At 40.2% G+C, this 13,280-nt stretch overlaps 1 protein-coding gene across 5 annotated transcripts in view; it reads right to left on the bottom strand.

Annotated features, from left to right (window-relative positions):
* The window catches only part of IFT81 (intraflagellar transport 81), a 165,735-nt gene that overhangs the window by 21,586 nt on the left and 130,869 nt on the right, over window positions 1-13,280 (bottom strand). For all 5 annotated transcript variants that reach the window (XM_014588119.2, XM_006149313.3, XM_014588121.2 and 2 more), the window contains 3 exons: window positions 6,495-6,644; window positions 3,300-3,428; window positions 521-610 (listed from right to left, as the gene is read on the bottom strand). In XM_014588119.2, the coding sequence (XP_014443605.1) occupies window positions 521-610; window positions 3,300-3,428; window positions 6,495-6,644 (369 nt within the window). The remainder of the gene's footprint in view (window positions 1-520; window positions 611-3,299; window positions 3,429-6,494; window positions 6,645-13,280) is intronic.

Raw genomic sequence — 13,280 nt, 5'->3', positions numbered from 1 at the left:
TCTTCCTCCCCTTCTTCAATAATTTATGACAAAATAAGAAGCATAAATTAGATAAACCTTCCCCCCCCCTTTTTTTGTAGAGGTTTTGCCTTAGGATGGGTGTGCTCACTGGAGAGAGAGACAGAGACTTAGACAGTGAGAGGGAAAGTGAGAAATCACCCCCTGAGGGGGATGGCCACGCCACAATCCCTTCTCCATTCTTCTATAGGGACTTAGGGCATGCATGCGCATGCACATGCCCCTGAGTTTCAAGCCACAGGATTCAGAACCCAAAGCATGATTGGACCCAAGCCATGATCAGTCATATGGGAGTCTAGCAACATAACCGCAATGCCACCTGCTGGCCCTGATAAAATCCTTTTTAAGTTACATTATTACTCTCTTGTTTAAATCTGTATCAATAATAATAATAATAATAATAATAATTAAAATCACCCAAGTAAAATATTCAGGATCCTAACTACTACATCTTAACAGATAAAACACCAAATCAAAAAGATCAAAAATCAAATTCACTTACTTGACATTTCTGACGCAATTGTCGTAGTTCTTTTATAACTGGGGCTAGAGCTGACTTTTTTTCAGATACCAGTGAATTCAGTTTTTTCACCTGTCATTTAAACAAAAAATATGTAATCTACAAAAGAATTCAAGAGAAGAAAAATATTACGTGCGTAAAGTATTTAATGCAGTGTTAGACATAAAAGTTAAAAACAACAACTATAAATCAGGGACCAACAGGTGGCATGGTGCATGAGGTGCCAGACTCTCACATGGCTAACCATGGTTTGAATCCTGGACCTGGTGGCTTGCTTTCTCACTTTCTCTCTCTCTCCATGTCTCTCTCTGGTCAAATTAAAAAATAATAATAATAAACAAAATTTAATAAATATTTCTTTAAAAAAGAACTTGTATATCAATTCAGTGCCAAAGAATGGGAAAATGTTTAGTAAATCTTTTTTGTTTGTTTGTTTTATGTTTTTGAGAGGTTTTTGCTATAGGACATGTGTGCTCACCAGAAAGACAGAGAGAGACAGAGAGACAGAAAGCGGGAAATCACTCCCCAGGGGGGAAGGCCACGCCACTATCCCTTCTCCTCCATTCTCTTCTTGGGATCTTGGGAACGCTTGCACACGCGCCTGGCATAGGTTTAAGCCACCAGGTTCAGGACTCAAACTGCAGTAGACTACGTGGCAGTCCAGAGACATAGTCATTACGCCAACTGCTGGTCCTGATTTAGTAAATCCTGATTCCTTAACAAGATGGAACACCATTTAACCATTTGAAATGGTCTGGAAAATTTCAAAGCCATTAAAAATACCAAAAATGAGGGCTTCCGGGTGGTGCAGTGGTTAAGGGTGCTGGACTCCCATGAGGCTGGGGCTGGCGCTGGCATGGTGTTTAAGAGTGCTGGACTCGGGACCAGCAGTTAGCGTAATGGCTATGTCACTGGACTCCCATGTAGTCGACCACGGTTTGCGTCCCGGACTCGGTGGCTTAAAACTCACGCCGGGCGCGTGTGCGTGCGTGCCCAAGATCCCGAGAGGAGAACGGAGGAGAAGGGATTGCGGCGTGGCCATCCCCCATGGGGGGTGATTTCTCACTTTCTATCTCTCTGTCTCTGTCTGTCTGGCGAGTGCACATGCCCTATAGCAAAAACCTCTCAAAAAAAAAAAAAAAAAAGAGTGCTGGACTCCTGCATGGCTGACGGCAGTTCGAGTCCCAGACTGGGCGGCTTGCTTTCTCACTTTCCCTTTTTCTTTCTTTATCTCTCTCTGTTCAAATTAAAAATAATAATAATAATAAATAAAATTAAATACTTAACTCTAAAAAAATGAAAAGGTTATTTCTTCCACGAGAAGGGGCAGAGAGAAATGCCCCCAACGAGGGCTTCATCTGTGATCCCCAGTGGGGATGGTCACACCGCAGTCCCTTCTCCTCCATTCTCCTCTTGGGATCTTGGGCACGCACGCACACGCGCCCGGCGTGAGTTTTAAGCCACCGGGTCCGGGACACGAACCGCGGTCGACTAAGTGGGAGTCCAGCGATACAGCCATTACGCTAACTGCTGGCTCCCGGGAAAAAATATTTTAAAAAAGGTTTTTGTTTGTTTTTGCCATAGAGCATGTGTGCTTGCCTGAGAGAGAGATAGTGAGAGGGAAAGTGAGAAATCACTCCACAGGGAGACAGCTAAGCCACAGTTCTCTCTCCTTCATTCTCCTCTTGGGATTTAGGGCACACATGTCCACCTGCCCAGTGTGATTTTCAAGTTGCCAGGTCCAGTACTTGAACTGTAGTCAGCCACATGGAGTCCAGAGCTTTAGGCATTATGCCACCTACTGGCTCCAGGAAAGTAATTTTAATCTAACATTTAATGAATAAATAAATTACAAAGTTTCCTGTACAACTTCAATTATGTTGTGTTATACACAAATATATAATTATATAGGTTATATAAGATATACATAAATATGGATGAAGTGATATTCCAAATATTTAATAATCTGAATGGCATAAGTAATGATCATTCAGAATAAACACCAGTCATAGAGATGATCAGGGTCTGGGAATTCTCTTATATGCTAAATGCTAATCTTTTCAGGACTTAGACTGTGGAGAGATCCAGAGAGTTCTACAGAAATGGCCAGTCCACAAGGTAGCTGAGAGTCTGGGGCAGAAGCTAATTACCCCAAAGAAATTAAGAAAGATTTCAACACTTTAATGCTCAGTGCGAACATACTAGTGCATTCTGGTTGAACTGCAGCCATGAATATGGAAAGACACTAAAGAGATACGCAAAAGTGAAATGATTTTAATAGCAGGATGGTATGAGTTGGGAGAACTTACAGCTTATCTTAAGTATTTCATTAATGTTATACAACTTTCATGCATTTTTTAAAGAATTATTTAATTTTCTTTATTCATTCATTTGTCTTAATTGGACCAGAGAGAGACACCGAAAGAGAGAGAGAGAGGGTAAGTGAGAAAGCAAGTCACCAGGTACAGGACTCGAACCATGGTTGGCCATGTGGGAGTGTCCAGCACCTTAACCACCATGCCACCTGCTGGTCCCACTTTCATGCATTTTTAAAACCACAAAATGTATATAAACTATTAGAAATTGAACAACCTTACCAGGATGGAAAAAATCAACAGCAATCAATAAGGACAGATGAAGAATTATAAATAATATGCAGCAGAAATGAAAATTTGAATGTTCCACTCAAAATAAAAGACAAAAACACCTGCCTTCTAGCTACTCAACAAAAGAAACTTAAAAAAAAAAAAAGTATAATCACCATTTCAGACATGTCATCCAGTGTTCGTCCTTTCATTTCATCAACTTCACTCTTCAGTGCAGATACTCTCTCTAGCTCTTCTTGAGTATAACTATATCCAGATATACCCTTTTTCTCCTCAATAGCTTGCTATAAGTAAAGAATAAAAGTCACAAAATGAGTATCAAAATCTTGATGGCTCCTGTAAGAAGTATACAGATTTCAGACATAACAAAAAAGTTGAACATAGGGACAGGAGGTGGCATGGTGATGAGGGTGGCTGGATCCCACATGGTCACTGGTTTGAGTCCTGGACCCATTGACTTGAGGAACACAGCAGGTGTGTGTGTGTGTGTGTGTGTGTGTGTGTATGTGTGTGTGTGTGTATGCCCAAAATCATGAGAGGAGAATGGAGAAAAAAAGACTGCAGAGTGACCATTCCCCCAGAGGGTGTTTTCTCACTTTCCCTCCCCCCCCAGTACGTGTGCCCTATAGCAAAAAAAAAAAAAAAGCCAACAAAACTAAAACAAAACAAAGAGTTCTACATAAAATAAATTAGTTTAGAATCCCAAAGGAATCGTCATTGACTTCAATTATTTCATTCAATTACACCCCTTTGTTATAAACCTACACTAAATTTTACTATGTGCAAAACAAGTATTTCTAATTTTAATGTTATTTAATTAGCAAAGAACCTAAAACAGGATGCACTCAATAAATATTTGGTGAATAAAAGAATCAAGTAGTAAGCTGTTATTTATTTTTTACTCGTCTAGTATTTATTTTATACCTAAATGTGCCAAGGACATTTCTAGGTACCAGGTATACAGTAATGAACAAAATGAAAAAAAAAAAAAGCCCTTCTCTTACAGAGCTTACTTTTAGTGAGAGTACATAAGCAGTATGGAAATAACTAAGTAAAATACATGCAGTGCGAAGTGAAAATGGAGTTGACATTTTAAGTCACAGGTAGCTAGAGAAGGTCCTCCTGAAATGACAACTGCAAGCCCTGAAGGAAGTGAAGGAGCGAGGCACAGATGCCCAGGGGACCGACAAGTGCATAGGCCAAAAGGCAGGAGCACACCTGGCCTGTTCAAGAAAGAGCAAGGAGACCAGGGAGACTGAAAGTGCCATGCGGATGAGGCGGGGGAGAGAAAAGGAGCGGAGAGGGCTCAGCTGGCTTGCCGAGACTGTCTCAGTTCACACCTATCAGTCCCTATGCTTTCAAAGTGTCCTAGCTTAGATGATAAATGAGGTTATTACCTTATTTTTAGTACAATGAATAAGCTTTGACTTATTTTAAATAAGATAGGAGGCTGCTAGAGGGTTCAGAGTAGAGAAACACAAACCCACAAGAGACATACGGAAAATGGTGGAAACATTTAACATACATATAACTACTTTTTGTAAGAGAGGAGAGAATGAGAAAGTAGTAGTAATTGAAGAAATTAAAGAAATATTGATTGAAAACTTTTGAAATACTGATGAAGACATCAAGTCAAATGCTCAAGAAGACTCCAGACTGGATAAATGAACCACATCTAGGAATATTGAAAAACCACTGAAATATTGAAATACCAAATATATAGAGAAAAATCTTAACAATAACCAGAGAGTATCACTTCTCCTTAAAAAAAAAAAAAAAAAAAGATATATGGCTGACTTTACAACAAAAACAATGGATGACAGTTGACAATGGAATTAAATCTTCAAAGTGATGAAAAAAAGGGACTAGTAGTTAGCATAATGGCTATGTCACCAGACTCCCATGTAGCTGACCGCGGTTTGAATCCCACACCTGGTGGCTTAAAACTCATGCTGGGCGTGTGTGCGTGCATGCCTAAGATTCCAAGAGGAGAATAGAGGAGAAGGGACTGCGGTGTGGCCATCCCCCCTGGGGGGTTATTTCTCACTTTCTGTCTCTCTGTCTCTGTCTGGCAAGTGCATGCGCCCTATAGCAAAAACCTCTTCAAAAATAAAAAGTGATGAAAAAAATAGCTGCCAAACAAATATTCTATATTCAGTTAAAATGTGCTTCAAAGTGAAGATGGAAAGAAAATTTTTTTTTTTGTGAGAGAGAAATTTTTGCTATAGGGCACGTGTGCTTGCTGGAGAGAAAGAGACAGAAAGCAAAATATCACTCCCCCAGGGGTTCGAGTTCTGGACCTGGCGGCTTCTTCTCTCTCTCTCTCTTTGTCCCTCTCTGGTCACATTAAAATATATACATACACAAAATAAATAAAGTTGAATAAAATAATTCTTTAAAAAAATTAAAGAGAGATTTTTGCTACAGGGCACATATACTCACCAGAGAGACAGAGAGAGACCGAAAGCAAGAAATCACCCCCCAGGGGGAATGACCATGCCACAATCCCTTCTCCTCTTGGGATTTTGGGCACATATATGCCTGGAGTGAGTTTTAAACTGCCAGGTCTGGGACTTTAACCACAGTCAACTACGTGGGAGCTACATAACCATTATGCTATCTGCTAGCCCCCAAAGTGACAATTATAGAATATTATTACCAACAATATTTAATCTTAAGATCCTATCAGCATGAGACAGAAAAGTTCATCTTGTCAGCTAAAGTGAACCATAACCAGATGAAACTTCATTTACCTTTACCAGATTACTTCCAGCTGGTAAATGAGCAACCTGATAAAACAGTTTTCCCATTGGTAAAAGGAATTAAAAAAAAAAAAGCCAAACCTAGAAAACTCAGAGGAGCTGCTATCCACAATAACAGTGCTGCTGTCGCGCTACACTGCGTTTAACTCTTGTTTGACAACAAAGGCACAAGCACATGGGGAATTAGTCCACAGCAAGCTTCCACACAGCACCTTCCCTGGGTATTAAATTCCAAAGCTCCTTGAAAGTGGCCGCTTAGAAATTTCAACCCAGAAGGCCATTATAAATATTTTATAGTCACTCTCTTGGTATGATAGTTTTACTCCTATTAACTGGCTAACCAAAAGAAAAACCTACTTGGAATTCAACTTCTATGAATAACTCCAAACTCAGCACACATAAAAAAGTCAGTGCTTACTGCTATGTTAAAAAACATATGAATCACCTTATGTGACATCTCTGTAACTGGTCAGAGAAAATGAATAATTTCATGGTTTTCCAGTAAAAGCGATGACCTTGGTATAAAGCTGAAACCTATAAGCCTCTCTGCATTTGCACTTATAGCAGCCCAAGATAATACTGTATTACCAGTTGATGTTGAATATTTTCATGACGTTGTTTAAGAAGCTCTTCTGTCCTCTGCAAAAGACCAAACTCAGCTTTAAATTCAGCTATTATTTGATGCTTCTTTTTGAAAACTGTACTCTTGCTTCGAAGTTTATTGACATATCGTTTGAACTGTAAAAAAAAAACAAAAAACAGAAACAATGCATATCTAATGAGTAGAAAATTGTAGCTAAGTCTCAAATATAATATCAGGATATTGGAAGGATTTTCTTCACTGCCAATATATGTATCACAATAATAATTTAGTTTCATTGGAAAACTTGAGAAGAGTAACTGCTTAGTTAAAATGTTTGTGTATGCCTATTTTTTGACTTATCTAAATATCCTAAATCCCTTTAAAAACTATTCATTTTGCACTTTACAAATAAGCATTAGGAAAACAAAACCCCAACCCTATAAAAGTAAAAAAGCATTTTTTTTTAAAAAAAGAAGAAGAAAAGGTAAGAGAAAATGACCATGATTCTGGCTGTGGTCTTCTCAAGGTATATCTTATGTGCTATCTTATCAGGTCGCTGGAAAAGTCATGATGTATTCTTCTATGCAAAAATGTGTCATGACATTTCCAATGACCCAATAGTTTGGTAGCAATGCACCGGGTCTGCCGGGATTAACACAGTCAAGCAGAATCATCAACACTCGTGGTTACTACTCACTCACTTGAGAAATGTACTGTGATCATACATCCTCAGAAGCATCTGAGATACTGGGATGATGCCCATCCTAAATGTTAAAAAGCTAAGAGTATTCCAAGTTAGTGGAAACTCAGAGTTACTTAATTCTTTTCTTTATCGACTCATGATATCAAAGTAATAACTACTACACTCTAGTGAGAAGACCCCATTATTAAGTAATACCAACTAGAGTTTAAAAAAGCAAATAAGGGACCAGCAGTTAGCGTAATGGCTATGTCGCTGGACTCCCACATAGTCGATCGCGGTTCGCGTCCCGGACCCGGTGGCTTAGAACTCACGCCGGGCACGTGTGCATGCGTGCCCAAGATTCCAAGAGGAGAATGGAGGAGAAGGGATTGCAGCGTGGCCATCCCCCCTGGGGGGTGATTTCTCCCTTTCTGTCTCTCTGTCTCTGTCTGGCGAGTGCACGCAACCTATAGCAAAATCATCTCAAAAAAAAAAAGAAAGAAAAGCAAATGAAATAGAACTGGCATAATATTTAAGAAAATTCGTGAGTATGGGAACCAGCAGTTAGCGTAATGGCTATGTCGCTGGACTCCCACATAGTCGATCGCGGTTCGCGTCCCGGACCCGGTGGCTTAGAACTCACGCCGGGCACGTGTGCATGCGTGCCCAAGATTCCAAGAGGAGAATGGAGGAGAAGGGATTGCGGCGTGACCATCCCCCCTGGGGGGTGATTTCTCGCTTTCTGTCTCTATGTCTCTCTCTGTCTGTCTGGCGAGCGCACGCGCCCTATAGCAAAAAAAAAAAAAAAGAAAAAAGAAAATTTGTGAGTATTATTTGTTGTATTTTACTTTCTATTTTCTTATTTACATTTCATCATTGTACTTTTTTTTTTTTTTTTGAGAGGTTTTTGCTATAGGGCGCATGCACTCACCAGAAAGACAGAGAGAGACAGAGAGACAGAAAGTTAAAAAAAAATACCCTAGGGGGGATGGCCACACCGCAATCCCTTCTCCTCCATTCTCCTCTCGGGATCTTGGGCACACACACACATACACTGGCATGAGTTTAAGCCATCGGATCTAGGCCTCAAACCGTGGTCAGCTACATGGGAGTCCAGCAACATGACAGTCATTACACCAACTGCTGGTCCGTATATCTTTTTTTTTTAGAGAGGTTTTTGCTATAGGGCAGGTGAGCTCGCCAGAGAGACAGACAGACAGACAGAAAGAGAGAAATCACCCGCCAGGGGGATGGCCACGTTGTAGTCCCTTCTCTACTCTCTTCTCGGGATCTGGGGCACAGACGCACAAGTGTCCAGAATGATTTTCAAGCTACCGGGTCTGGGACTCAAACAGCAGTTGGCGAAGTGGGAGTCCAGTGCCTTAATCACCATGCCACCTGCTGGACTTCCCCCCACTTTGTTTTTTTAACACCCTTGTGGTATACTGTTCCATAACCGATTTGCCCTGTATATATGCATGTTTACCTGTTAAATGTTTTTGTCCTGGGGTCTCCCCACCAATAAATACGAATTGAGAAACTTCTAAAATGCAATGTGACACTTTTTTAAAGGATTATTTATTTAATTTATTATTATTTTTTTAATTTGACCAGAGAGAGTCCAGAGGTGACAGGGGTTGGGGTGGCAGTGATAAAGCAAGCTGCCAGGTCCAGGACTCAAACTGCAGTTGGTCATGTGGGAGTTCAACACTTCAACAACCACACCACCTGCTGGTTCCAATAAAATAATTTTTTTCTGTTCTAACATTTTATTAACTACATTATAAAGAAAATGTCTATAGTAAGAATCTGGCCTACCACATTTCAGTAATGTGACTTCAAGGAACCAGCAGATGGCATAATGTTTACATTGCCAGACTCCCACGTAGGTTGACCATGGTTCGAGTCACAGACCAGGCAGCTTAAAACACTCTGGGTTTAAGTGCTCGAAAATCTCGAGAGGAGAATGGAGAAGGGACTATGGTGTGGCCATTCCCCTGGAAGGTAATTTCTCACTTTCTGTCTCTCTGGCAAATGTACACACCCTATAGCAAAAATTGCTCTCAAAAAAGAAAACGTAACATCATTTCAAAATAAAAGCAAACTTCCATATTCCCTAACATAATTTCATTTTTAGAGATTTTTGGCTTACGGCATGTGCACTTGCTAGAGAGAAAGAGACAGATACCGTGAGAAGAAAAGTGAGAAATTCCCATCCCAGGGGGGATGGCACACCGCAATTCCTTCTCCATTCTCCTCCCAGGATCTTAGGCACAGACATGTACCTGACATGATTTTTAACCCACTGGGTCTGGGACTTGAACCACAGTCGGCCAAGTGGGAGTCTAGTGACATAACCACTATGCTATCTGCTGGCTCCACCTAACATAATTTTTTTGAGTATCAGTCTGTTTAATGCCCAGTACTTCTTAAAGCTAACTGGGAACGTAGGTGGGGGGAGTGGTGAATAAACAATTTTATAAACAATAGAAGTAATTAAATTATCACTGAAACTATGGAAAACGGAAAAACAGAAATTCCAATGTATTTGATATAACTATTTTAATGTAAATTCTATTACTAAGTGTATTTTTCTTGCCAATTTTAAAAGATCATTCTAAGGTCAGTAATTCTAAATCGTAAGGTAGTAAACTAGGGAGTACAACATTTCTAAAAATGTAATATTTTTCTTAAAGACTTGATTGATTTCTAAGTATATAAAGAAATTTCTGTAAAATATCAATAGTAAGATTAAAAATTCTGGGCAAGCCAGTGGTGTGGTGGCTAAGGTGTCTGAATCTCATAAGGCCTATTGTGGGATCCAAGTCCCGGAACAGGCAGCCTGGAAAACACTGTTTGTGCACAGGCATGTGTGTGTACCTCAAATCCCAAATGGAGGAAGAAACGAGAAGGGACTGAGGTGTGACCACACTTCATGGGGGTACTTTTTCACTTATCTCCTTGTTCTCCGTGCCTCTCTCTAGTAAGCACATATACCTGATAGCAAATATGAAAAGAAAAAAAAAATTCTTCACAATAAAATTACCTTCCAATTCCTAGTTTAGACATCTTTTAAAATTTGACTTGGGACCAGTAATTAGCATAATGGCTATGTCACTGGACTTCCACATAGTCAACCACGGTTCAGGTCCTGGACCCAGTGGCTTAAACTCATGCTGGGCGCATATGCGTGCATGCCTAAGATCCCAAGAAGAGAATGGAGGAGAAGGGATTGTGGCATGGCCATCCCCCCAGGGGAGTGATTTCTCACATTCTGTCTGTCTGTCTCTGTCTTTCTGGGGAGAGCATGTGCCCTACGGCAAAAACCTCTCAAAAAAATTTTTTTTGACTTAATGGGGCCAGTAGGTGGTGTAGTGGTCAAGGCACTGGACACCCACATGACTGACTACAGTTTGAGTCCTGGACCTGGTGGCTTGAAACATGCATGTGTGCGCATGGCCAAAATCTCAAGAGGAGAAGGGAGAAGAGAAAGCAGCATGACCATCCCCCAGGGTGTGGTTTTTCAATTTCTGTCTCTCTGTCTCTCCAGTGAGCACATGAGTCCTATAGCAAAAATCTCTCAAGAAAAAAAATTTTGTTTTGACTTAAACTCTGAAAGAATCAAAGAACACACTGTGTTTTAGAGAAAAGAATTTCAAAGTAATTTTCTACCTATGATTAAGTTAACTTTAATATTAAGAAATCCAGCCCCCACATAGCAAATCTTCAATGGCTAGATTACAAAAACTGCTTTAAAAAATTTAAGCTGTACCATTGTACCCAGAGTCTAATAACTTGCAAATTTTCCTTTTAAAGAATAAATGTGTAAGCCTGACATAACCACAAACTCAGAATCCCTAGAGTAACTATATGTTCTATTAAAAGTGTCCTGGGCAAAGTGCCCAAAATGAAATCAACCCTGTTCATCTGCCATCCTCTATAATATCTAGGCCAATTTCCCCCTCTATCTTGCTGTGCTCCAGAACTATTTTTAAAATCTAGAAGCTATAAATGTTTTTGGTAAAAGAACAAACCTACAAATTACTCCATGTGCTCTATGCTGATTGGTTCTTGTTTGACATTCGTTGTATACACTACCTAAAGGAAGGGTAGTCCAAGTCAGATTAATCACAGTTCCACACAACTATGCAAAACAATGATCATTTGGACTTTAGGTTATTTCTGAATTTTTAATGCCATACCAAGAAAACAAAAATTAAAAAAAACGACGATAAACACACTGAAGCTAAATCTTCAGACAATATTTAAATAATTTTTATAGGACATGTTTCTGGAAATGGTCAAAAAGGACCATAGGCTTCTGATACAGTTTGCCAAACTGCCCTTCAAAAGGCTTTTTTTGGGGGGGAGAGAGGGGAGGTCTGATTTTTACTATAGGGCACATGTACTCACCAGAGAAGACAGAAACAGAAAGCAAAAAATCACCTCACAGGAGGGATGGCCATGCTACAATCCCTTCTCCATTCTCCTCTCAGGATCTTAGGCATGTGTACACACATGCCCAGGAAAAAGTAGTTTTTAAAGGCATAGGAGATAAGTCACAAATCCTTGGAACATTAAGGAGAAAGCTTCCCACAGGTATTATAACAGGTCAATCAAACAAACCTGTCATTATAAAGAACCATGAAGCTTGCCACTGGGGAGGAAATCCCATTACAGCTATTACTAATCACCTGTAGTCACTAATATACATATGTAACCTAAATTTGTCATTTATGAGTAGCCATCATTCTAGATTCTGAGATCAATAAGATGAATGCTTCAAGGTTATGCCTGTAGGTGCTGGAAGAATATTCAATTCCAGAGGCTCTAATCATTACTTTTGTATGCATCTGGTTTGGGTAATGGATTAATGATTTTTAGTGCTAGCTCCTGGCTGCAAGACCAGTTTTACAGACTCAGCTCCTCTGTGCTTAAATGGAATCTGACAAGATGTTCTTCTTTGTCCTATCCACTTAACTATGTTTAAGAACCTTTAACAGTAAAAATCAAAAAAAATCTGGGCTATCTTTTTAAATGCATAAGGCACCTTATATCCCTAACCACTGGGCTATTGGAAAAGCCATGATATATTTTTGGTTTTTTTTGTTTGTTTGTTTGTTTTAAAATAATCAGTTTTTTAATTAGGTTCTTGGCCAAAAATTTAGAACACCAATTTGTGAGGATTAACTACATTTGTAAGGGAAACACAGATCGCAGGTAGCCCTGGAGCTGAGGAACAGCTTTGATTTTTTGGTAAAATTTACAAGTCCACAGCTTTCTGATCAACCTTGGAGCTGCTCTGAAATCTCCTATTTCTCCTTCTCTGTGTCAAAGATCTCACCTTCCTGGTGTCTGGGCTTCTGCAATTGCAGAAGCCCTTTTTTTGGAGAGGTTTTTGCTACAGGGCACGTGCGCTCGCCAGAAAGACAGAGAGAGACAGAGAAACAGAAAGTGAGAAATCACCCCCTAGGAGGGATGACCATGCCGCAATCCCTTCTCCTCCATTCTCCTCTTGGGATCTTGGGCAGGCATGCACATGTGCCTGGCGAGTTTAAGCCACTGGGTCCAAGACTTGAACTGCAGTCAATTACATGGGAGTCCAGCAACATAGCAATTACGCTAACTGCTGGTCCCAGTTTCTTTTTCTTGAAGTAAGCATTGACGAGATGCTTTGGGATTTTTACTTTGCTAATACCAATTTTTGTAGAGGTGACAATGACAAATTTCTTGTGTGTGCTACGCAGTGGAACTTGATTGAGAACCAGCGGTCCAGTTACAAGTAGTAAGCTACTGCTCAGCTGCTTCAGGAAAACCATTTTCTTGCCTCTGTGGCGCCCAGTGAGGATGATCAGAATGGTCCCAGGAGCGATGCTGGCTCACAGCTTCTATAGGCTGACTAAAGGGTTTTTTTTGCCGTGGCTCAACAGCTTCGAGGCACATCTTCTATAGGATGATACCTAGGCATTTTGCACAGTTTAACCACCCGGGTACCACCATTCTTGTCTCCACCAACTGGTTTTGTGACAGTTGCAAGAACCTTTTCCTTTTTCTTTTCAATCGTGGATTTAGTGGCCGAGTATTTCCTCTTGTACGTGGCCTTCCTGGA

The sequence above is a fragment of the Tupaia chinensis genome, unplaced genomic scaffold (assembly GCF_000334495.1).
Source record: "Tupaia chinensis unplaced genomic scaffold, TupChi_1.0 Scaffold000258_1, whole genome shotgun sequence".
Classification (NCBI taxonomy): Eukaryota; Metazoa; Chordata; class Mammalia; order Scandentia; family Tupaiidae; genus Tupaia; species Tupaia belangeri.
The sequence above is the reverse complement of the archived record's forward strand: the minus strand, read 5'-3'. Positions and strand labels throughout refer to the sequence as shown.